Source organism: Amphiura filiformis, chromosome 2 (assembly GCF_039555335.1).
Source record: "Amphiura filiformis chromosome 2, Afil_fr2py, whole genome shotgun sequence".
Lineage (NCBI taxonomy): Eukaryota > Metazoa > Echinodermata > Ophiuroidea > Amphilepidida > Amphiuridae > Amphiura > Amphiura filiformis.
Genome location: NC_092629.1, coordinates 49,879,903 through 49,904,836, shown reverse-complemented (window position 1 = coordinate 49,904,836; position 24,934 = coordinate 49,879,903). Strand labels below are relative to the sequence as shown.

At 35.9% G+C, this 24,934-nt stretch overlaps 1 protein-coding gene and 3 non-coding genes across 4 annotated transcripts in view; 1 reads left to right on the top strand and 3 right to left on the bottom strand.

Moving 5' to 3' along the window:
- Positions 1–24,934, top strand: part of LOC140146317 (zinc metalloproteinase nas-12-like) — a 36,508-nt gene that overhangs the window by 3,199 nt on the left and 8,375 nt on the right. The window contains 8 exon segments of the mRNA XM_072168118.1: positions 5,059–5,199; positions 6,939–6,966; positions 7,250–7,327; positions 11,870–11,937; positions 13,319–13,409; positions 20,154–20,271; positions 23,934–23,953; positions 23,956–24,111. Of these exon segments, the coding sequence (XP_072024219.1) occupies positions 5,059–5,199; positions 6,939–6,966; positions 7,250–7,327; positions 11,870–11,937; positions 13,319–13,409; positions 20,154–20,271; positions 23,934–23,953; positions 23,956–24,111 (700 nt within the window).
- Trnat-agu (transfer RNA threonine (anticodon AGU)) lies at positions 14,550–14,622 on the bottom strand. The gene has a single exon. It is a non-coding gene; the product is annotated as a tRNA-Thr (tRNA).
- Positions 16,161–16,234, bottom strand: Trnat-agu (transfer RNA threonine (anticodon AGU)). Its single transcript has one exon. It is a non-coding gene; the product is annotated as a tRNA-Thr (tRNA).
- Trnat-agu (transfer RNA threonine (anticodon AGU)) lies at positions 16,451–16,524 on the bottom strand. Its single transcript has one exon. It is a non-coding gene; the product is annotated as a tRNA-Thr (tRNA).

Genomic DNA, 24,934 nt, shown 5'->3' with positions numbered 1-24,934 from the left:
GTGGTTGAGGTCAGTATAGCGTAGCCAGCGGGTGGGGGAGGGTGCACGGGCCCCCTGATAAAAAATGAAAGGAAAAGGGCCCCTCTGACAAAAATTCCGGCCTGATTGAAGTTAGCCGAGCCAAAACGCCATCAACGGCAGTATTTAAGTAATTAAGGGGCCAATTATAAGAAAACTTTATAAGCCTATAGGTCATTATTATGACAAGGGTCCGGATCTCCAGAAAGGACATTCACCCAATATTATATAGGACGTTCCTCAAAAAGGACATTCACCCTTTTGAGTAGGCCTACTTGTTGACAAAATGTAAAATGTTGATTGCTTGTAAGGTTTGCAAATAAATATTGATTTAGGTACAGTACAGGCCTAAGAGCCCGGCCTAAGAGTTAATTCAGTGAACGGATGCCAGACTACAAATGAAAACCTGAGCGCAAGAAGACCGTAAGCCCACTTGGCCCCTCAACATGTATACACTAAAGTTACGCATAGTTTCTTAGGGTTTTATAATGTTTAATACATGTTCCAGGGTGAAAACATCATGAAAGGATGTGAAAGATTTGTTTTGGCCCCTGAACATGTATAAAATATTACCAAACTATACGAAACTATACGCAACTTGAGTGTATACGTTGAGGATCCAAGTGGAATTACGGTTTTCTTGCGCTCAGGTCTTCAAATGACATTATATAATTTTGTGACTATTTAACATGCATAGAGTTTTCAGTGTTCTACTAATTCACTTAATTCTTGACTCCTAATAATTACGCAAACAAAAACAAAATTTGATGGAATATTTGGGTGCTGACAACCCTATTCTTTGCATCGCAAAAAACCTTTTCCTGAAATAAGAGACACACACCATGAGACTTCCATGTGTGTGGGTGGGGAAGGGGTTGGGGTACATGAGCACAAAGAAATATCATTGCCTTAAAAAAATGCTCCGACCTCAACTTCCAACTTGAAAGTTGGTTGGTCGGCCTATTTTTAGGCCGACCAACCTCGGCCTATTTTTAGGCCGACCAATAGGCCGACCAACCTCGTCAAATTGCATGTGTCTTTAACTTTCGACCGTAAACGTTTTCAGCGTTACAAATTCGCTTAACTCCCTAATTTATTGTATAGATAAGGTGACGAAAAAAGAAAACCCTGTTCTACGGGCCCGACCGACCCAGATTTTGAACAAATTGGGGAAAAAATTTTCCTGTACAAATGAATGCCGACCCAAATTTCGGAAATTTCAGGAACAAATTTTTTCTTTCTCAAATTGGAAATTATTTACAGATTTTGGTGATTTTTTGGGTTATTTCAAAAACAAAACAAAAAAGAAAAGAAAAGAAAAGAAAAAGAAAAAAAATAGGCCGACCAACCGACCCGACTTGAAAGGTCCGTCCGCCCGTAGAACAGGGTTTCTTTTTTTTTCGTCGCCTAATGGTCATTATAGAACAGTATAAGAAAATAATATTGAAATTGGATGACATAACATAGACTGTTCTACAGTATAATGTACATGATTGATAGTATCTCCTGCTAATGGTGTGAAGAGATTGCTTTCGTTTGACACAGTTGAATACTTGCATGTGTTCTTATGCGGGTACCGGTACATTTTGAGTATTTTGCTTTGCTGTCTACTGAAGATAGCACTAAATTCTCAACTTTCCTAATTAGGGCACGCACATAAACACGATAAACAGATCATGCTGAATAACAACAGTAATTTCAAATCCATGTTTGTTCTAAATTCAGAAAGAGTTAAGCAATTAGGGCCAATAGGCCTATATAATACATAAGATAAGTTTTCATATCAAAAACTTCCTGCAATAAAAGTTCCATGTTTTTAGCTTGCTTGTATTCAGCTGTCGAGTTAATTTTATGTTTGAGCTATAGTTCTCGTATAAAATCTGTGCCATAAATTTATTAAGTTATACTTTTCAAATCAATGGTAGCCTAGCAAATGTTTTGACTGCAAAACAAATGTATTTGATTTGAAGAAAGGACATACTAGCATGCTAGTATATGGTTAAAGGTTATCGATAAGTATATATTCCCCTATCACATATCATTTTGCGGTTTATAGGTTATCGATAAGATCGAATTTAATTTTTACTTGACACGCGCCAATTTCGTTACAAGAGGCTTAAGATCTTTAGAGATTTCAAGTTGTTGCATGCCATATCATGTATGCAGTTTTTGGTCATTCGATCACAAAATTGGATCGATTGGTTTTAATTTTTCCAGAGGTCAAGTGATATTTTTAAACTGAGTTCATGCAACCTTTATGGCTCGAGGAAGGCAAGGTCGAGTGGAAATTAATAATAAGAGGCGCACCATTTGATTTCCAGGGGGGATGAAGTTTTTTGCAATAAATGCTCACTTTTGAGTCGAAAAAAAGTCGAAACCGGCGAAAAATGAATCGCCGCCTCCGGCGTCAAAAAATAACATGGTAACTCGTGCTACACTTTTGGGTACCCCTTTACAAACTGCCGCCCTCTCCCTGGAATATGATGGTGCGCCCTAAAAGAAGCGTATGAGTGTGATTGTTTCAAAAAAGTAACAAATTTGACCAAAACAGTTTTTTCAAAGAAAATGGCAAACACGTACCAACGTAACTGCGAGACAACTTAATTTAAAGAGCATGTTAAAACCTCTTTCATTTGATACCAAATTTGCCCGCAAATTTGCTCCTGTTTGCTTGGAATTGCCCATCATGCCGAACAAGCATGCCGCGTCTCGGATCATCAAAGGTGATAAAAAACACCAATCATCGATTTACGTACCTTTTACATGTTTAACACGATAATAAGTATTGATAACATAAATATTTAATCTTGCATAATTTGATATTACGGGAATATTGATTATTGATCCGAATAATTAAATAATAATATCCCCAATCAGGTCGTCCCGAACGTGGTGTAGGCCTACCATTACGGTTGCCAAACATTTTCAGCCCAAGTCGCGGGTCAAACCAGGGAAAAGTAGCCCAATATTGTGCTTAACCATTGGTTTCTATGGGACAAGAAAGGACTGAAAATCGTGGGAGCCAATGTCAAAAAGTAGCCCAATTTTTTCTTAAGCATTGTTTTTAATGGTACGGGATGGTGAAAAGTCGCAGTGAATATCTTCAAAAGAAGCCCAATTGGGTTACTAAATGGTGGGTTTGGCAACGGGTCGTATCCAAAACAAATAAACGGGAAAGAGAGGAGCAGGCTTGTTCGGTTCTATAAATAACCAGAGTGGTTGTTGTGTAATATATAGGACTATAAATCGCCATAATATCAGTTGTTTCATTTCTATACATTATTATGATTATAGGCAATCGAAAACATGGGTTGTTTAAAACGATTTCTTTAAGGCATGTCGGAAGTGAGCATTATGCTTGTAAGGGGCGTCATTCCCATTTGCAAGTTTCGCAGGAAACGCCGAAATATTATTGGCTAACTTATGAACCCGCGCAAGATCTGTACAAATGCGAGTATTGGCTAATTCCTCGGTCGATCTCCTATAAATTCAATGGATTAATATTAAGTAGTACAAAACTGGAACAATAATGGCTTCTGTCATCCTACTCGCCTTAAGTTTAGCCAACGGGGAAAATGTTACAGAAATCAGCAAATACGTTCCACTTTTAGGGACCGTTTACAAACACTTGTTAGGGGGGCCTGATGCAAACAATTTCATTGCGAAAATTTTTCGGCCCGCCCCTTTCAGATCTCCAAAATTTCAAGCCCCTCCCCCCCTTTTGACATGAAAATTATAGGTCAACCCATATAAAAGTATATAAACTCAATTTTCCCAGGAAATCTGTGGTCATTTTTTTCAGTCCCCCCCCCCTAGTAAAAGAGCGACTGAGCGTAAACAATACAACGCACAAAACAAAAAAACGCGGTGATTTATAGTGCGCTACGCACAGGCACAACGCCTAGACGTTGATCCAAAAGCCTCAGCACACTTTACAGGTTATCGCTGACCACTACGGCCCCACATAATTCTATAAACCATTAAACAACAACTCAGGGACTTTGCAGCTTCAAGAGCGCACGCCCTATAGACATTCCACAAATTGACCTTCGCAACCAGGATCAGCTCCCCGAGTTTCGTACGGGTTACAACGAGACAATTAGCAGTAAGTTCCTTGTCCAAGGAATTTCAAGCTAACTCCATTTTTCAACGAGAGCATACTAAGCCACCGCCAGGGTTCGAACCCGCAACCTCTTGCACAATAGTCGAAATCGATTGAACTAACTTGACTGCTTAACATACTGCAGTTACTGTTCATTTTCCCCATACACAATACACAGTGCTCTCACCATTGAGGTGTGACCTCTATACAAACTGTGTATGTTAGAGGCCATAGGGCATTTCCTAGTTATTGTGTGAAAACTAACCGGCCAATATTTTTTGTACTCTCTGAAATTCTAGGAAATATAGTTTTGTAACATGTCCTAAATTTTAGCTAATTTAGATATTGGAAAATATTCGCACTTTGGTGTTTTAGCAAGTAGGGCACGGCATGGCCTGCAAAATTCCCTGTGTAAATCGAATGCAACTTTTAGTGACTATCACTCACTTGTAGACCGCTCTCTTCCGAATAACATTAAAGCTAAACCACTTGACGGGTATTTTTTGTACTTGCTGTCAATCAAGAATAATGTATACATTACATACATGTAGGCTAAAAAATGAGTATGTGGGGCATCTGCAAATGTTCGTACCTCCCTGATATGTAAATGACAGATAAAAGCAAACACAGATCCAATATCTGTCCGTAACTTTGGTCAGTGCATTTCAAGTGGGTGATTATTAATTGGCAAGTGCCATATTTGGGCATAAGTGCAGTCCACCATTCAATGTGGAGGATAGACTAGACTTTATCGATTGTTTTTGCTGGAGTAGTTTCCTGTTAACCAGGTTTAAGTACTGCAGAGGTCGAATCATATTTGCTGTGCAGTATAACTGCACTATGAGACGCAATTCAATGGACGCAGTACGTTAGTTGTACTTAACTTCAGTATGAAAATAACATCACAACCAGCTAACATACTTTATTTTTCATTACAGTTCAACACTCATAACGGTGCCATATCCAATGCTCCAACCAGTTTAACACACACTCATAACCACCCACATAGTACGCATCATCGCCAACGGAACAGCAACTCAACGGGCGATTTAAACGCTAATGGCGTGCCCAACTTTGAGGTATGTATGGACACCAAATTTTTATATCCTCCCAAGTATAAACCCTATACCGTAAAACCTCGTCTACAAGCATATATAGTGCTTTTGATGCACACTTATTTGATCCAGGCGCCATCCATCGACAAAATTATAACATTATGAAGTTTGAGCAAATAAATTACCGATGCAAGCATATACAAACATGTACTATTGTAAGACCAATCTATTAATTTAGCTTTCATCGATACACTCTATATGCAGTCTATAATATTGAATTGATTAATTCGAATTAAACAATTCATCGAGTGGCCATGGGCAGCGCCATTAGACATGTTACAAGACTACCAAGTGACAGGTGATGGACCGTACCCACACAATTGAATAGGAACTTTTTTGATAATTTTCATCAAGGTTACTCAAAACTTACCTAGCTAATTTATTATACATCAGGGGTCTTTGTCTTTTTAATATGTTATGAAAAACTTAATTTTAAAAATATCTACCGACGGAAATAAAAATCCATCGACGGATAGTCTTGTTATGCTCTCACAAACTTAGAAAAAAATCTGAAAAATCCAAAATTTTGGTCTAAAATATGCACAAGGTTACTGCTGTCCCATTCAAAAGTACAGGAAGACCACCTACAGCGTTGAGGTCAACTTTCTAGACTTCCTGTCTACTGGCAGTAATGGCTACTACCCAGTGCTAACATCAATGAATTGTTTAATTCGAATTAATCAATTCGATATTATAGACTGATATGCTTGAAGACGAGGTTTTACGGTATCTGTGAAACATTACAAAACAGATGATGCCTACTGCAGATACTACACTTTGATATTTTGGGGGTGGGGGTGGGGAAAATATTGTAAATTATCATGATCAGTCTGTTGCCAAAGACAGTATACGATGGCAATATAAAGCGACGCACACACTCTTTTTACCTCACCCCAACTGAGATGTTGATATCGGAAGGAAATCTCATATTTTATGGTCTTAAGGTGGTACTACACCCCTTGATAAATTTGTGACTATTTTTGAATTTGTCCCAAAAAATAATAACACACTGGTAACAAAAGTTATGTATATTATAGGGGCAAGGAATCCAGTTACTACACTGGAATTTCAGTGACTCAAAACAAGCGGTACGTTATTTATTATAAGAAAAGAGGTATCGCTAGAATGTAACTCATTTCTTAACATATACTAGTATAATGGACCACTTGTCTTGGATCACTGAAATTTCAGTGAGGTAATTGGATTCCTTTCCCTATAATATACATAACTTTTTGTTTCCAGTGTAGTTATTTTTGAGAAAATGCAAAATTAGTCACAAATGTATCAGGGGTGTAGTACCACCTATAACCCTGGAATTATGGAAAATTTTGGGCCTTATAACTACTAAATTATTGGGCTAAAGTATATAAAAGTATACATATTTAGAATGGCAAGGACTTAATAAATTCATCTGTGAGGTCAAATTTGGGCCAAAATGCTCATTTTTGGAGAAAATTTTAAAAAAAACGTTGTTGTTTTTTGGCCCAAATTTTTTCGGTCGACGTAATAAAAAAATTGTTCGGCCAAATTTTTATTAATTTTTTTAAACTAGATAAAAATATCTAGGAACCGTTTTTTGTTTGTTTGTTTGTTTGTTTTGTTTTTTGTTGTTGTTTTTTGTTTTTTTAAGGTTTTTTTTAATTTGGATATTATTATTATTATTATTATCATCATCACCCTCATTATCATCATTATCATTTCAGATCGATATACAGACACCAACATTAGAAGGTAAGAACGCAAAATTTTGTCAACGATGTTGCTATTCTTGAAATTAGGTGTCCCCCAAGGATCGCTACTAGGCCCTTCATCTCCTTCCAGAACTATTTTCTTTTTTCTTTTCAAGGAACAAAATATAAATTTGATATAATTTTAACGCATGATATCCTTGTATTTTATGAGCTTCATTTATAAGTAAATTATTTTAAAAATAAGAGTAAATACATAAAATGTTTATATCAACATGTCATTTGACCGAATTGGGATGTTCTTTTCTTACCATTTTCTTCGACAGAATTAACGCGGTATGGTAGTTCGGCAGAGGATGACACTATGGATTATATTCTAAGAGAAAATGCAAAAATTTCAACAGGTAAATATTAACTTCCGGTTTTTGAGAGCAGTTTTGGGACACTTTGACCTCTGACATATCAGGGAAATTGCTGTAATTATTATTAATTTATTTATTATTGTCATAATGTTATCATTAAAAATATTTGAATAATTAATTTATTTAATAATAATGATTTTTGGGTTTGTTTTTATTCTTGTAAAACATTTTAGATTAGATTTTTGTATGCACAAAAACCAATTTTTCTGAATTTTCCCAATAGGTCAGAGGGCAAAGTGTCCCAAAGCTGCAAATACTGTCCCACAATGCATTGCAAACTTCCAATGCCGATTTGGCTTATACTCCCCAAAATATATTCATCTATTCAAATGATCCAAATGAAATAAATGAATGCTAAAAAGCTTCCATTTTGTTTTCATTGCTGATTTCACAAACTTCAAGGGAACAACCCAAACGTTCGATGACGTCCTATAAATGAATGTGCTTTCGTTAGGAGGCTGAGCCCTCCCTGAACTGCAAGTGTGGTTTATTGAAAATTCATTCCATTAACTTTGACCGATATCTTAACTAGTTTTTTTTACAAAAGTGATCGAACTTGTTTTTCTTTTCCTTCATGTCGTTCACCTTATCTGGCTATCAGTGACGTAGCGTCATAGGGGCACGTACCCTCCCCCAATCGATCTGAAAAGTTAGAAAATCCCATAGGAAAATTGCCGAAAAACGGCTTGTGTCCCGCCCCCCGATCAACTCCAGTGCCCCCTCCCATCATAGTCGGTGCCCCCATATGATGACCCATGCTATACGCCATTGATGGCTATTTCTGATATTGAAATCGTATTTTAAGTACTTTAAACCCAAAAAACGTTTCAAAACGTAAAAAGCGGCCAAAGTTTAAAGAATCTTTCCTGTGTGGCTTTTCACCCTTTTTTAAACTTGGTCCCATTTAGTAAAGTAGTATTAACATGAAGAATTAGTCCTAATTTTTGACATGCAACAATGTACTCTTATACACCTATCCGACTTCGCCATTACTGCGGTGTCCCCGATGTAAAACTGCGGTGTCCCGAGGTCGGGGGTTCCATCCATTATTTATTGTGTGCTATACAGAATTGTACCCGGAATTGTACACAACAGTGATATTCAATACACAATCATGAGTATTGAATTACGAATTAAATCTCCCGCTCTGGTACATCTGTGTTGCCGTCAATAGAGGGCCAAATACAGTAAACGCTTCTCGGATTGGTGTATAGGTTTAAGACTGTTCGAAAGCGGTGCAATATGACGTAGGCTACCGTATGTATTATCAAAAACATTTCAAGGTTTATGTTTTATTATATTGCGTGATCATAAAGAGTAGTAGAGTATTATATATACTTAGCAAATTGACTGTGTGTCAACCTGCTACATATAGGCCCTACATCTGTACATAAGGCGCAGAATCGCACATGACGATGAAGAATTTAACAAAGTGAGTATTTTTGCTACAAAATACATTATAACGTCTATACGGAAAAAACTTCAATTACGCACGAACATTAATTCATTTGCTCTACAAAATAAACATTGACAACTAAGAAAACCAACAAGTAGCCTATAGATGACTTCGTATGGGTCTTTAAAAACTTTCATAAATGGGACCAAGTTTAAAAAGGGTGAAAAGCCACACAGGAAAGATTTTTTAAACTTTGGCCGCTTTTACGTTTTGAAACGTTTTTGGGAGATATTAATTCTTTTTTGAGGTAAAAAATATTGCGCGCTAAGTGGTTCTTTGTAGCCATGCGAGGTGAACTAGTTGGATATCCATATTTCGCGGTTAATGGTGCTTTGTAGCCCTGCGGGGCAAACTAGTTGGATATCCATATTTCGGGGTGAGTGGTTTTTTGAAGCTCCGAGGGGCAAACTAGTTGGATATCCATATTTCGCGGTTAGCGGTTCTTTGTAGCCCTGCGAAATGGCAAACTAGTTGGATATCCATATTTCGCGGTTTGTGGTTCTAGTGGTTTTAACGACCCGTAACCACCCCAGTCAGCTGCATACCGCATCCAGCTATTTTAATTATCAAAATACTAGTTTTTTAATGCTATGGGGTAACAGAATAATTAAAAAAAGAGTGTATTCAATAAACCCAAGGCGGAATGAGAGTTGCTAAGTAACCGCTATCCGAACCATAAACACACATGCATGATCAGACAACGAGTATTCAATTTCCTCATAGCATCCCACGTTGTACACACGTCAGTCGAATTTGGCGGTGTTGGTTTGTTAGCCCTCCAAGTTATAACATCGTTCACTTTGTGTTGAACATTGTAGAGGTCAATGGGATAGCTTCTTTATGGGGCACTTCTCCATCGGTTTCAGGGCGCAGTTCATTGAACTCAGCGGGATTCTATTGCAAGTGCTTTTATATTATTACAAAACGGATCGTGGTTATTGCCTTGACAAATCTAATACATAATTCATACCAGGGATTAATAAATCCAGGGGTGCGGACATTTCATTGGTCGCAAACCACCGGGATTCGATACAAGTTTGCGTTGTAAATGAATGCGTGAATAAGAGTGTCATCCCCTTGGCGCGATATTTGATTTCTGAAAATACTCAAGTTGCCGTTCAAAATGCCTAAAATCATCAAGATATTGCAATACTGTCTAAAGTGATGTAAAATTGTGGCAAATTTGTATGATTTATCGCACATAATTTCTGCGTAGCGTGGAGAATCATTTACATAGGATTTTGGAGAAAAAAGGTGATAATTTTAGGGAAATATAGAATGGCGGAAGAAACAAATAAAACATTTTCCTGGAATGTGTAGACCATACTCTTTCTGTTCCTATTGATTTGGATACTGAAATAATTCTTAAAATGAAGCTGTTGGGTGATTTATGTTGGCGTTTCTAGTGTGTGTCATTATTGGCAAACATCTAGGGATATTGTTGAGAGGGCACTCGATTCACGAGATTTCTTTTGCAAGAACGCCAAAATAGCACGAATTTTGTTGGTTTGCGACTGAAGAGTGTCCGCACTATAGATTTCTGCCATGCAAATTAGCTAGTGTCAGTGGGTAAGAAAGTGGCATCTTTTGAATCGTTAAGACAAGCCACGTAATCTTATGTAAAACTCTGTTGGGTGTTTCGATCATGTATTATGCGTGTTTGGGCAAGTGAGGGTAATTTGTAAAGCATCAACTTGTGAACAAGTCATATGGGTTGGGTATAATAAATTTCTATGTATACAATTAAGTCTGATATATTTTCGATGGAATATATATTTTCACTTGAAAAGTTAGTAGTTTTCCGAATTGCAATTTCTGAATATTATATAAAAGGTGAGAATAAGACTATAAATGTAAGAGTATGGGATAATTTTGATTGTTAATAAATGCGAAACGCCGGCGGTAGACATCAGCAATATCAGGGATTGCCGCGATTCTTGCAGTAGCTTTTATGAATAGAATACAATAGTGGATACAATAGCGGATACAATAGCGGAACAATAGAGCTCTCTTACGGGCAAATAAACCTCGTCGCGTTTTGCTAAATTTCACTTCTTCTTTTTCATGAACTAACCGTTATTTTTTAAACTTGTGGCAAAACTTCGACCGAAGTTTTTAATTTGTATTTATTTATTTACTTATTCATTTATTAAATTATAAATAAAAAGAAATCAAACGAAAGACTTCGCTTATAGGACGTCATCAAACATCTTACTATAATTCACCAGAATCTGTACATCTGTTTGTACATCTGTTTGTACATCTGTTTGTCTGTCTGTCCGCCTCTTTTCTCGGAGACCGGGGGGTCGCGCGTTCCTCAAACTTGGTGGGTGGGTGCAGCTTGGTATGAGGAAGAACGAGTTTATACATTTGTGGGTCAAGGTCACCCAAGGTGATCCAGGGGTCAAATGAGTAAAAACTGTTTTTCTCGGAGACTGGGGGTCGCACGTTCCTCAAACTTGACGGGTGGGTGCATCTTGACCCGGGACAGAGTAGGGGTCGCACGTTCCTCAAACTTGGTGGGTGGGTGCATCTGGACCTCGGACAGAACAAGTTTGTTTCAGTTAGTGGGCCAAGATCACCCGAGGTCATCCAGGGGTCATCTGAGGTCAAATTAGTAAAAACTATCGTATGGGCATGAAACTTGGTGGGTACAGTCAACTTTTATAGTCAAATTTTTGGAAGGTCATTTTGGGGTCACACAGGGGTCATCTGAGGTCAAATTAGTAAAAAATGTCGTATGCGCATGAAACTTGGTGGGTACAGTCACCATCAGCCAGGTAATCGCGACAGCCGAGAACCGCCAAATACGAGTAACCGCCTGGTCTATATAATAATAACCATGATAGCCAAAAACCGCGAAATACGGGTAACCGCCTAGTTTCTATAATTGGGTCTAACCCGGTAAGAATTATTGCATCTCTTATAACATTTCTCATTGGTTGAGAACTATTGCCTCTCTTAAGGCACGCCCCCCCCCCCTCCGCCCCCCCCCCCCCTCGCTACACCACTGCACTGCGGTCCTAAGTAATTAACAGTTTGAAATCTTACTTGACATCTATTTTCAGGGGTTGACTCAGCTTTAATTGAAGGTGATGTGCTCTTGGGCTTTGAGGAAACAGCTCATGTCATGGCGGTACGTATATTTGAAGTACATCCCAAAAATATGAGAGCAAAAAGTGATTATATTTACCCAAATTAGGTACTTTTTTACCACTTTGACTTTTGATATATTTTTATGTGAGCTTTTGGTAGGTGGGTGCATGTGAAATGATTTCTGTTACAATTAGTGGGTTGGTACTACACCCCCTGATAAATGTTGTTACTAATTTTGCATTTTTCTCAGAAAATAACTACACACTGGTAACAAAAGTTATGTATATAGGGCAAGGAATCCAATTACTTCACTGAAATTTCAGTGATTCAAGACAAGTGATTCATGTTAAGAAATGAGGTACATTCTAGCGGTACCTCTTTTCATATCATAATAAATAATGTACCGCTTGTAATTGTCTGAGTCACTGAAATTCCATTGTAAACTGGATTCCTTGACCCTATAATATACATAACTTTTGTTACTAGTGTGTTATTATTTTTTGAGAAAAATGCAAAAATAGTCACAGATTTATCAGGGGGTGTAGTACCCAGGTTTGGCCGTATTCTGACTGTATATTGATTGGTGCTAATTGCGGATTGTATTGATGTATTGCTATCTACTGAAGATAGCATTCGCATTCGTATGGAAATAGTGCTCTATCACAAAGACTCATAAACAAAAACATGTTTTTTGTTTGCATGTTTGTTCTTAAACCAGGAAAGATGTGGGAATCAACCTTTTAAAGTATCATTTAAACTAATAGAAGAAATTATAGGGTGCTCAAGTCTAATCATAATAAATTAAACCTCTTACATTTTATTTTATTTATTATTTTATTTATTTATTTATTTATTTATTTATTTATTTATTTATTTATTTATTTATTTATTTATTTATTTATTTATTTATTTATCTAAAGAGTACCTAGTGCACGAAACTAGTTAGTAATAAATGATTTCTTCTTTGTTTAATACGCCCTGGAATTATCTATTGAGCACTCCTCCAACTCAGCAGTTTTTGAACTATTTATCTACTGTTATATTTATTTATTTATTTATTTATTTATTTATTTATTTATTTATTTATTTATTTATTTATATTTATTATTAATTAATTAATTGATTGATTGATTGATTGATTTACTGATTTATTTATTTATCTATTTATTTATTGGTTTGTTTATTTATTTATTTATTATTATTATTATTTATTATTAGTTTATTTGTTTATCTATTTATTTATTTATTTATTTATTTATTTATTTCCCGATTTATTTATTTATTTATTTATTTATTTATTTATTTATTTATTTATTTATTTATTTATTTATTTATTTATTTATTTATTTATTTCTCGATTTATTTATTTATTTTAATAAGCAATAACTTAAAAGTTACCTATTATATTTCTTCATGAACAGAACCCAACCAACAGCCCTAACCCCGGGGTACGTAATCGAGGCAGGAGATGGCTGAATGGCGTTGTACCATACATTATTGACTGGACTTTTGGTAAGTTAAAAGGCACATTCATGTATTTTGTAGGAATGGTCAACTGTCAACTTTTTTAAAAACCTATTTTGCCCTTTGGAAGTTGCAAAAATAATTTATGTTTATTTATTTAAACAGCGCGTATTGTGACCATTAGGCCTATCTGATAGCTCAATAGTAGGGCCTATAGTGTGTGCACGGTTTGGGCTATTTTGTGTGAATATTATACTTGTTGCATTCTGATGATTAATTTAAATACAATCCCAACAAAATGATGTATTATTGTTATCCCATCAGGAAGTCTTGGAAAGCGCAAAATGATAATGATCCATGTGACATGTCAAAATGATTTTGCTTTAAGGGCTCGGATAGCAACAGTATTTTTTCTGGAACATGAGAGCACATAGACATATCGAATTGCATTCTGAATATGCTGAAGGGATGTCCTTCTGATATATAACTTTGATTTTTATTTTGAAAATCGCGATATATAAATACAAATTTTATGGCAAATTATTGAAAATTGGTATTTTTGATATTTAACAGTCCTCGAAGTGTAAAGTTTATCAATCTAATGATATGTACTTAAAGTGTATGTAACAGAGAGGAACACCCGACGATAATTAAAAAAATTTGACCTTTCATATTGAAGCTACACATTTCCCCCCAAAAGACCTAAAATATTTGTACATATCATTAGATTAATTAAGTTTACTTCGAGGACTTTTAAATGTCAAAAATTTTAAAAAATATATCAAATTTTAATAATTTGCTATAAAATTTGTATCATATCGCGAATTTTAAAAAAAATCAAAATTATTTGATATCAGAATGACATTCTCCGGATTCAGTATGCAAACTGATGTCTGATGTGCTCTCGTGTCACAGAAAAAAATACTATGCAAACGTGGCTACCCGAGCCCTTAAAATCAACTTTTGAAGCGTGTAGAGTCACCATCATAAAACACAATTTGTCCAAACATATTACGCACCACCCGCAACATACGCACCACCCGCAGTTACTTTTTCAGTTCAGTACACGGGCAGTAGCTAATATAAAAAGTTTAGCAAAAAAAGTTTAATTAAAAAAAATATCTTTACATGACATAAAGACCTGTTGTATGTCATACGTCTCCTCGAATTTTTGCAAGGAAGAAAAATAGGCACTGCCCGGATTTGAACCGGGGATCTCCTGTTTACTAGACAGGCGCTTTAACCGCTAAGCCACAGCGCCTTGGCAACGAAAAGTTTTAACAAGAACCTTTATAACCATTCTCCTTTATTGCCTACACTAATAAATACATTTTACCTTGATGAGTCTTGCAGGACCCAAACTTACGCTAGAGTGAACACGATAATTCGATTGATTTTACGGCCAATTCAGAAAGAAAAACGTGTTTATCGTGTAGGGGCTACTATACACAATTGACCGCTGAGATATTTTTTTTACTGATGAAGGCCTATACATTTTTGAATTATAGATAGATGCTTTATATTCGTGTTCTCATGTTGAAAATTGATAATCTATACTTATATGCATGCTTAAATATAACACAAGTTTGGACACAGTAGACCTGTAGGCGATTGAGTCAACACGATTTATTTGTACTATGATTTTACATAGCTGTACAAATAAACGGTTCAAAAAAAGTAAGTCCCCCCCCCCTAAGACATTTTGGTATAATCCAAAAACGGCTTGATCAATTCTCTTGTTTTGAAGACTGATTAGTTTTTGTTGCTACTTTTTATCATCTTCATTGCGAAATACAGACATTTATGAAATTTTCGGCAAAAAAAAAGTTGCATTTTTTTACATAAGATTTTTATGCTTCAATTTGTGTTTGACAATTTTCCCCTTTAAGTGAATAATTTAATCAAAAAGAAACATCTTTAATTAAATTAAATTTAAGCTGTAGGTGTCACACATTCAAAAGCAGTTTTTATGGTTCAGTGAATAAATTAAAATGAATGCTGCAGCTTATGAATGCCATGCCTTCATTCATATAAAACGGTTTTTAAAATTCCAAGCATCGTTCTTCTCTGCTGTTGAGTCTTGATAACAGCCACCCATATAGGCCCTAATGATTTTTGAACCAACCAATGAAATAAGTGTATTGGGATCCAGCATAAAAGATTTAACCAAAATTCTCTTGGTCCATTGGTTAAATTAATCAATGAACACAAGATTTATCATTGAAGTTACAGTAAGTGTTCCTTCCTAATAAATTTAATGAGAAACCAATTTAGAAAAGTGCAACGTTTGTTTATGTATACAATTTCATAAATGGCTATATGATTTCTCACTGAACCATAAAAGACGTTTGAATGTGTAAAAATTAATTCATGAACATTTGGATTTAAAAAATATGTATATATAGAAACGTTCCTTTTTGATTAATTTGCTTTAAGTGAGAGAAGCCTGAAACCAGAAGTGATGCATAAAAGGCCTATGTAGAAAAGTGCAACTTTTTTTTTTTTTTATTTTATAAATGGCTGTATTTCTCAGTAAAGATGATAAAAGATAACAACAAAACCCCGTTCACTTGATGCATATAACTAACCAGTTTATGTCCCAAACTTTAAAACAAGAGAATTGATCAAGCCGTTTTTGGATTATACCAAAATGTCTTGGGGGACTTACGTGTTTGGAACCGTGACTGGCAATGGAACAAAAATTGTATAAAAGATGAAAGGGCCTATTATATGACTAGAAAGTACAAATAAGGCAAGGTTTGTTTTTGTTCGCCCATCAACATTGTGGGGGAGGAGAAAAGGCACCGCCCGGATTCGAACCGGGGATCTCCTGTTTACTAGACAGGCGCTTTAACCAACTAAGCCACGGCGCCTTGGTGCCAGTGTACGGATTGTTAGCCCTTAAACAACTCAATGTTATCTTTACTTCGATTCGTCGCTATTCAAATCACTGGCAATGGGAAAATATAATTTACAATAGTAGCATGATTAATTTAAAAAAAAGAAATTAAGGGGCTATTGTAGGAGAGCATAAAAATTATCTCACTTTGTTCACAAATCTAAATTTTGAGAGGAAAAAATAGAAAAAAAGGCACCACCCGGATTCGAACCGGGGATCTCCTGTTTACTAGACAGGCGCTTTAACCAACTAAGCCATGGCGCCGAGGTCGATTATAAACAGAAAAATTTACACTTTATCTAACATTATCTGTCAGCGTCGATTATAGATATCAAAGTTATCATTATTAAATCTATGTGTCAACAAATGTCAGTGGATATCTGTGTATTCTGGTGATGAGGATGTCGTTATTGTTTTGTATGTGACAGCTGGTGAACATTAAGGAAAATGATTTTTAAAATAGCATAAAATTTGATCGATATTTTGTAAGTTCGCTATGACCTTTTAATTTCTTTTTATTTACATTTTAATAAATAAATAAGTAAATAAATGAATGAATATAAAATTTAAAATACTTAGAATAAGATTTCAATATTAGAAAAATAAGATTTCAATACCAGAAATAGCCATAACATTATTATTGTTGTTGTTTGTTTTGGGGTTGGTATTTTTGTCTGTTTTTTTTGGGGGGGTCGTTATTTTATTCCCTGTACTTGGAGCACTTCAATATAACATTATTGGAAACCTTATTTTGAAGATAAGTTGCACGATATAAAGGAAAGAAAGACAATGAAATTGGACAATGTTGCAGCTAAATTAAGTAACAATGTCCTTGTATAACGCAATTAAAATATCAACTATACAGACTGTATCAAAAAGATTGGTACCATGGTGATTATGGACAAGACTGCCACATTAAAATACACCATAGGGCCATCTCATTTGAGAAACGTTATCCCATCAGTAATTTGTGTAAGGATGACAATATGGAAGGAATTGGGGTAAACGGGTAAACATGGTCAAAAGAAAGAAATTTTCTCTCAAGCAAAGGTGAAATCGGACTGGGAAAGCATGATGGGAAAAAAGTAAGAAAGGTAAAATTGAACGCAATTGAGTAGGTCCATGCCTAATACCAGCGCGCTGCAGTGGGCCGAAAGTCGGGCCCGTGAATGAAATCCATAAAAATATGCGGTTGGAAAATAAATAAATAACCCCAAAAAGGTGAAAACGGTGCATCAAATGACTTCATTTGTGCTTTCATTTTGATTTTTTTCCATCCAAATTCGGAAAGTAAATGCGCATGTGTTTACTTTATAAACATTTGGTGTGTTTACTTTCTAAACAATTTTGAAAGTAAACATGTCGAATGTTTAGAATCTAAATACTCTCATATGTTTACTCTTTGTGTTGATGTGTTTACTTTGTGTTTACTTTGGTGTTTAGGTGTCTTATACCTTTACTGTGTAAATGAAAAATTAAACACCTTGCAATGTTTAAAAAGTGTTACAGAAACACTTGGATTTACAGTGTTGATACTAGGTCTATAATAATATTAAAAAGTGCAAATGGCTAAAACTGGAATAAAAAAATGGGTTCTGTCATCCCAATAATGACATCAATGAAACCTTTAAGGGGGTACTACACCCCTGGCCAATTTTATGCCTATTTTTGCATTTTTCTCAAAAATTATAGCACATTGGTGACAAGTAAGATATGTATATTAGGGGGCAAAGACTACAACTACTGTACTGAAAATTCAGCAACTCAAAGCAAGTAGTTATTGATTTATTGATCAAATATTGGTTTTCCCTCATTTTTGACTGTAACCCCACAACTCTTGTCTGTGCTGAAATAAAATTTACAGTGCAGTAGTTTTAGTCCTTGCCCCTATAATATACATATCTTACTTGTCCCCAATGCGCTATAATTTTTAAGAAAAATGCAAAAACAGGCACAAATTTGAGCAGGGGTGTAGTACCCCCTTAACGCATGCATTTCTTTTTCTTTTTTATTTTAGTTGGTGGTCATTTTAAGATGTTATCGGTTCAAGGGAGGCGGGCTCAAGTTTATTCAGGCTAAAGTGCTCAATTAAAATAGAATTTGCTGTCAAATCGTTGATGATCAGTGATGATAAATTGATTCTCTCGGAATAAAATGCAATTATTGAGATGACGTCAAAATGATACAGCTGATAGTGAAATTGATAAGATTGAAAAAAAAGTACTTTTTTCTTCTTTTTGTTGTTGTTTATCTTCATGTTGGTTTTATATAAATGTTTATAATGCCATCGAAATTGACACTTTCAATTCAATTTCACTTTAAAATAACCTCGTGGCCAAAAGGCCAAATTGTGTATATTTTTTTACACAGTATATAACATACAAATCAATTTAATCAAATTGCAACGGCTATGACTCATTTATAAAAAAAAATAGAAAAACACTCAATTAAAATAAAAAATGACGATGCTCTTGTGCATAAGGGGCCGTTCACAAACACTTGTAAGGGGGCCTGATGCAAATTTCATCGCGAAAATTTTCGCCCCCCCTTAACAGACCTCAAAATTTCAGGCCCCCCCCCTTTTGACATGAAAATTATGGGTCAACCCCATAGAAAGGCATATAAACTTAATTTTCCAGGAAAATTTGTGGTCATTTTTTCAGCCCCCCCCTTAGGAGGGTCAACATTTTCAGCCCCCCCTTTTTTTTTTGCACCAGGCCCCCCTTACAAGTGTTTGTGAACGGTCCCTAAATCTTGATATCTGTTCACTACCATTAAGTTGCTTCCTTCTAGCAGAGGTCAGATTCATGGTATGGTGTAGATAATTAATTAACCCTATTAATTGAACCAGACCTCACAAAATCTCACTATTGAAACCACTGCTCGTGCATACATCCCACGTGACTTGATGACGCAATCAGCCTAAGTCATATCCCAGCAAACACAAAAACGTTTTAAAAACGTTTTAAATAAGTTATATTTTGGCTTTTGGTTTAGATAAAAACGTTTTAATAACATTAAAATGTCGGGTTATATAAAGGTCATGATAACGTTTTAAAACGTTTTGTATGAAAACACACTACAACAATATTTTTAAATGTTTTCAAAAATGTTATTGTAAACTATTTTTGCAAACATTTTGCCAAATATTTTGTCAATACTTAAATAACACTATGTTAAAATATTTGAACCCAGCAAACACAGAAATGTTCTTAAAATTTATTTTTTTCAAAACGTTTTAATAACATTTAAATGTCGGGTTATATAAAGGTCATGAAAACGTTTTTAAACGTTATTGCAAATATTTTGGGCAAACATTTTTCACAAAATAGTTTATCAACCCCAAAATAACATTCTGTTTAGATTGTTTTGTATCAAGTTTTCAAGAATGTTTTTGGAATGTTATCAAAACGTTTTCATACCCTTTATGTAACCCGACATTTAAACGTTTTTTGTAAAACATTTTTGTTTGCTGAGCAGTAGATTATCAAAAAATGTTTTTTAAGGTTATGAAACCGTTTTATACTCTTAATATATCCTTTATATAACCCGACATTTAAACGTTTTCTGACAACCTTTTATAACCTTTTGCGAATGATGTCGAAAACGTTTTGTGTTTGCTGGGATATACCAAAATCTATATATATACCCAGGGAATCGCTGCCCGGGGCAGCGTAACCTCCGTGGCTACAGGTCGGTGATCTTCTGCGTGGCATGCGAGGGATCCGAGGCTCGAATCCCGGGGGTACCAAGTGACTTCTTTCTTCATCTTCTCTCCTTTTTCGTTTCTTCTTTCCCTTCCGATAGCAAAAAAACCTTGTGTTCAGTAAGGGTTAAAAAGCAATGCCAATTTAACCCTTTTTAAACTCTGTGAATGTCCCTTTAAATTGCAGACGCAGGATCGCGATCTCGAATACACGCTGCCATGGAGAGATTCCACGAGTTAACGTGCATCACATTCATCCCGCGTACAGATCAGACCGACTACGTACATTTTGTACCTCGCCAAGGGTGAGTATGTCTCTAGTCAGATTTACCTTTTTGGGGGTCCTGGGCCAGGCCAAAAGTTGGAGGCCCCAAACTCACCATGAGGAAGGCGTGTGCACTCATCAAATGGCCAAGTAGCATTAACATTTAGAAGGAGACGAGCATATTTTGTTCCGATTTTAATAGGACAAAAAAGTTTCAATTGCAGACTATTTTAGCCCAAAATTTGCTATAGGGGTCAGTGCGGTCGAAGCGCGCACAAGCTGCAATTTTGCCCTATTTTTACCCAAAACGTGGTGTTTGGGGGGCTAAAAAGGAAGATGCACATGCAATGGGGGAATCAAAACAATTTTGGGGGCCCTGGGCCCGGGCCCATCTGGCCCAATGGTAAATCCGGCCCTGTAAAGACAGACAGTGAGACAGGTAGAAGATCAAACAGTCAGCTTGCTTGAAGGAGAGAGAGAGAGGGGGGTGACGTGAGAGAGGGAGGGAGAGAGAGATGGGGAGATTGCAATTTGATTAGCAAAATGAGCATTCAAGTTGAACTCCTTATTAAGGCCAACATTTTCGGATTCCCCTTGCTTTCACCTTTTTCTCAAATTAAAACTTAATTATTCCCCCTCATGATTCAAGTAAAAAATTTCAGATTCCCCTCTTAAGACCTCCAAAAAATTCGGATTCCCCCTTAAAACTCCCACTCCCCCCGTCTCTTGATAATATTATCGTCTCCATAGACACCTCAATAAAATATATGCGCTAAACTTGAAATTTTTCTCAGAAACTTGACCATGTCTAAAATATGAAAATAACCCGAAGGAAGTAAAAAGTAATAAATGGATTTCCTGTAAATTGTATCAAACCTCAATAATGATCGCCCATATGTACTAGATAAGGGCAATGTACTATTCCATTTAAAATCGACACTCCCCCTGTGGAAGATTTTGGAAATATCTTCCGATAACAGTCCCCAATAGAAATTGACCGTTAGCAGTCATTCTCCGCTATTACCCGGTTAACAATTTCACTGGAAAAATTCCGGATGCTCAATAGAAACACGCTAACAGGGGGAGTATGAATTTCGAATGGAATTGGCACATTAGGCAGCTCCATTTAAATTTCATACACCCTCTGAGAAAGATTCAATTTAAATCTTCCACAGAGGGAGGGTTAGTTTCAATGGAGCTGCCTAATGTGAGGCTCATTCCATTTGAAATCCATACACCCCCTGTGACAGATATTTCCAAAATCTTCCACAGGGGTAGTGCAGATTTTAACATCAACGCAATTGATTTCAGTTGGGAGGGAGAGGCCGTACGATGTTATTGAACTGGGCTATTCCATTTAAAATCCACACTACCCCTGTAGAAGATTTAGCTAAATTCTTCCAGAGAGGGAGTATGAGTTTCAAATAGAATAGACAATTGGATCACTTCCATTTGAAATACTCACTCCGGTTGTGGAAGATATAGGTAAAGCCATAATACAGAGGGAGTAGGGGTTTCAAAATGATTAACTTTGACCAATTACATTTGAAAAACATACTCCCCCTGTGGAAGATATTTCCACAATCTTCCACAGGGGTAGTGTGGGTTTTAAATGGAATAGCCCAGAATATCACTTACGCACAGATGCAAGTCTCTTGATAATGTATCGTCTCCATAAATATATAAGCATGCTAAAATTCGTAAATTTCTCAGAAACTTGACCATAATTATTTATATCTAAAATATGGACCGTAAATACCCGAAGGTAAAAAGTAATAAAATGGATTTTCCTGTCAATTTTGCATCAATAATATTAATTAATGATCGCCCATTCATGGAGAAAGCTATTTGACATGGGAAGCCGTTTTTTTTAAATTTTTGCTCCCATACGCAGTGTCAACGTTGTTATGCAATAATTGCTTAAGATGTATTTTTATAACCTGCAATAAGTTTTTGTTGTAATATGACTGTGTTGTCAGTTGTATAATTTCGTATTGAAGATTATACATTTTGTCCCCAAAACGCCAAAAAAAATTGAGGTCTTTTGTGGAAAAAATGTATATCTTCAATATGAAAGGTCAAAATTGTCAATGGTCGGCTTTTCATCCCAGCTACATACACGTTTAAGTATATATGAAGTTTACAACGAGGACTGTTAAAAGCAAGGTGCATGTATATGGTTATTGAATAGGATTTCAATTGACGCTCTATTTATAATCCGCAGAAGATATGAATGCAAATGTATGTTATCTACTGAAGATAACAGTGTTCGCCCTTGTTATCTGTAGCCGTAGATAGTAGGCGTATACAAATATTACAAAAAAATAGACTGCTCATGAGGGAATTGCGAGGGGAAATATGCTGCTCCAGAAAAGTATCATTACACTTGGAAAAATAATCACAATTTCAAAACCGAACCATATTGGGGTAAATTTGTTTTTTTAATAGATGCACTATTTAATCCGGCACATAATGACACCTCATTCAATCCAATGTGACTTCAAGAAACAAAGTTACAAGCATTTGATTAGACGAAAGTCCAATTTTAAAAGTGACAAACTGGCTTATTCAAAACTTCACGGACTAGATATCTGGTTTGAGAGTGGTAAATGGCTAATTTGTGCGTGACTTTAATTTAAAACAAAATGAACAAAAGAAAATTGAAACAAAAGAACTTACAAATTAAATGAAAGTTATGAAAAGTTGAGAGAAGTAAAAACTGAAATAAAAACTGCTTTAAATAACGCTTCATTGTAGAAACATGTGTGTCTCTTTGTTTCGCTTGTTGGAATCTTTTTGCGCCTATAGGCCAGTTTGTCACTTTTAAAACGGGACCTTCGTCTATTCAATTGCTTGTAACTTTACTTCTTGAGGTCACATTGAATTCAATGTGGTGTCATAATGTGCAGGATTAGATAGTGCATCCATTACAAAAACAAATGTAACCCAATATGGTTTAGTTTTGAAATTGTGATTATATTTTCAAGTGTAAGGATACTTTTTTGGCGCAGTATAGTAGGCCCATGGTCTCAAGATCACCAAGGGGAAAAAGTTATCACCATCTCCCAGATAAAGAGCAGTCTATATTTGTTTTATACACCGCATTTTTTGGACTTCTGATTGGTTAAAGGCATGAATTCAGCAGGCCTTTATATAACCCGCCAATAAAATGTTATTAAAACGTTTTGAACGCAACCGTGACCAAAACGCGTTTATACACGTTTATAACATTTTAAGAACATTTTTGTGTTTGCTGGGATGCCTGCACTTGCTCGTGCTATCTACTGAAGATAGCATGTATTCCTAATGTTTACTCTATAGTTAGATTAGTACTTACAACTTAACCATCGAGCAAACCACAAATATTTATTTATTTATTTATTTATTTATTTATTTATTTATTTATTTATTTATTTATTTATTTATTTATTTATTTATTTATTTATTTATTTAAATCATCAGAAAGGGAATCAGAAACTACTGTATTAATATTTTGTGTAATAATATCGTTCAGGATTGAGATGACAGCAGTTTTTTGTGATAACTTTCACGTGTATTTATTTGTTTGTTTGTTTGTTTGTTTGTTTGTTTGTTTGTTTGTTTGTTTGTTTGTTTGTTTGTTTGTTTGTTTGTTTGTTTGTTTGTTTATTTATTTATTTATTTATTTATTTATTTATTTATTTATTTATTTATTTATTTCAGATGCTGGTCATCTGTAGGTCATAAGGAGGTCGCCAAGAAATCTCTGTGGGTGGTATGTGTAATTACCATCGTGGGACCATCATGCATGAAGTAATGCACGCTCTTGGGTTCCACCACGAGCAGACTCGGCCTGACAGAGATGATTATGTCATCATTTACTGGGGAAATATACAAGAAGGTATGATGTCATTAATATATAGGCCTACATGCAGGGTTGTTATTGTGACCGCCAGCACAAGTAAATTTGTCGCCAAGGTACCTGACTGTGCACACAAGGTACCTACATAGTACCATTATCGTGCCACTGCACAGGATCCACCAGCAGTGGTACAGCACTGGTAGTACTATACACTAGTACTCCTCTGGTACTGCACAGTACCAGCCAAGTACCTTGGCGACGGTGTGTCTGTGCAGGCGGCCAATATAGGAATCTGGTAGTGTATGCATTGTAACAGCTACACTACAAGATTCCTATTGTGGCTGCCTGCACAGGTACACCATCGCCAAGGTACCTGACTGGTACGCAGTACTGTTACTACTGTGCATGATCCACCAGCAGTCACTACACTGGTACTCCCCTGGCACTGCACAGTACCAGCCAAGTACCTTGGCGACAGCGTACCTGTGCAGGTGGCCCCAATAGGAAGCTTGTAGTGTATGTGCTTACCACACCCTTCAAAATTAATGGAAAGTAAACTCTTCATATTCTCAAAACCACGTACCGACACAACGTCGTCAGCATTACATTTTGAGGAGTAGGCCTACATAATAATAAGGATGCGTGTGTATTTTTGTAGCGTTACACTGCCCCCCCCCCCGATAAACATGTCCACAAAAATTCGCCATATGACTGAGACATAACAGAATGAATGATTTTAACATTATATTGATTGATTGATTGATTAATTGATTGATTGATCGATTGATTGATTGGTTGATCGATCGATCGATCGATCGATTGATCGATTTATTGATATTGATAAAGTGATTGATACATCACT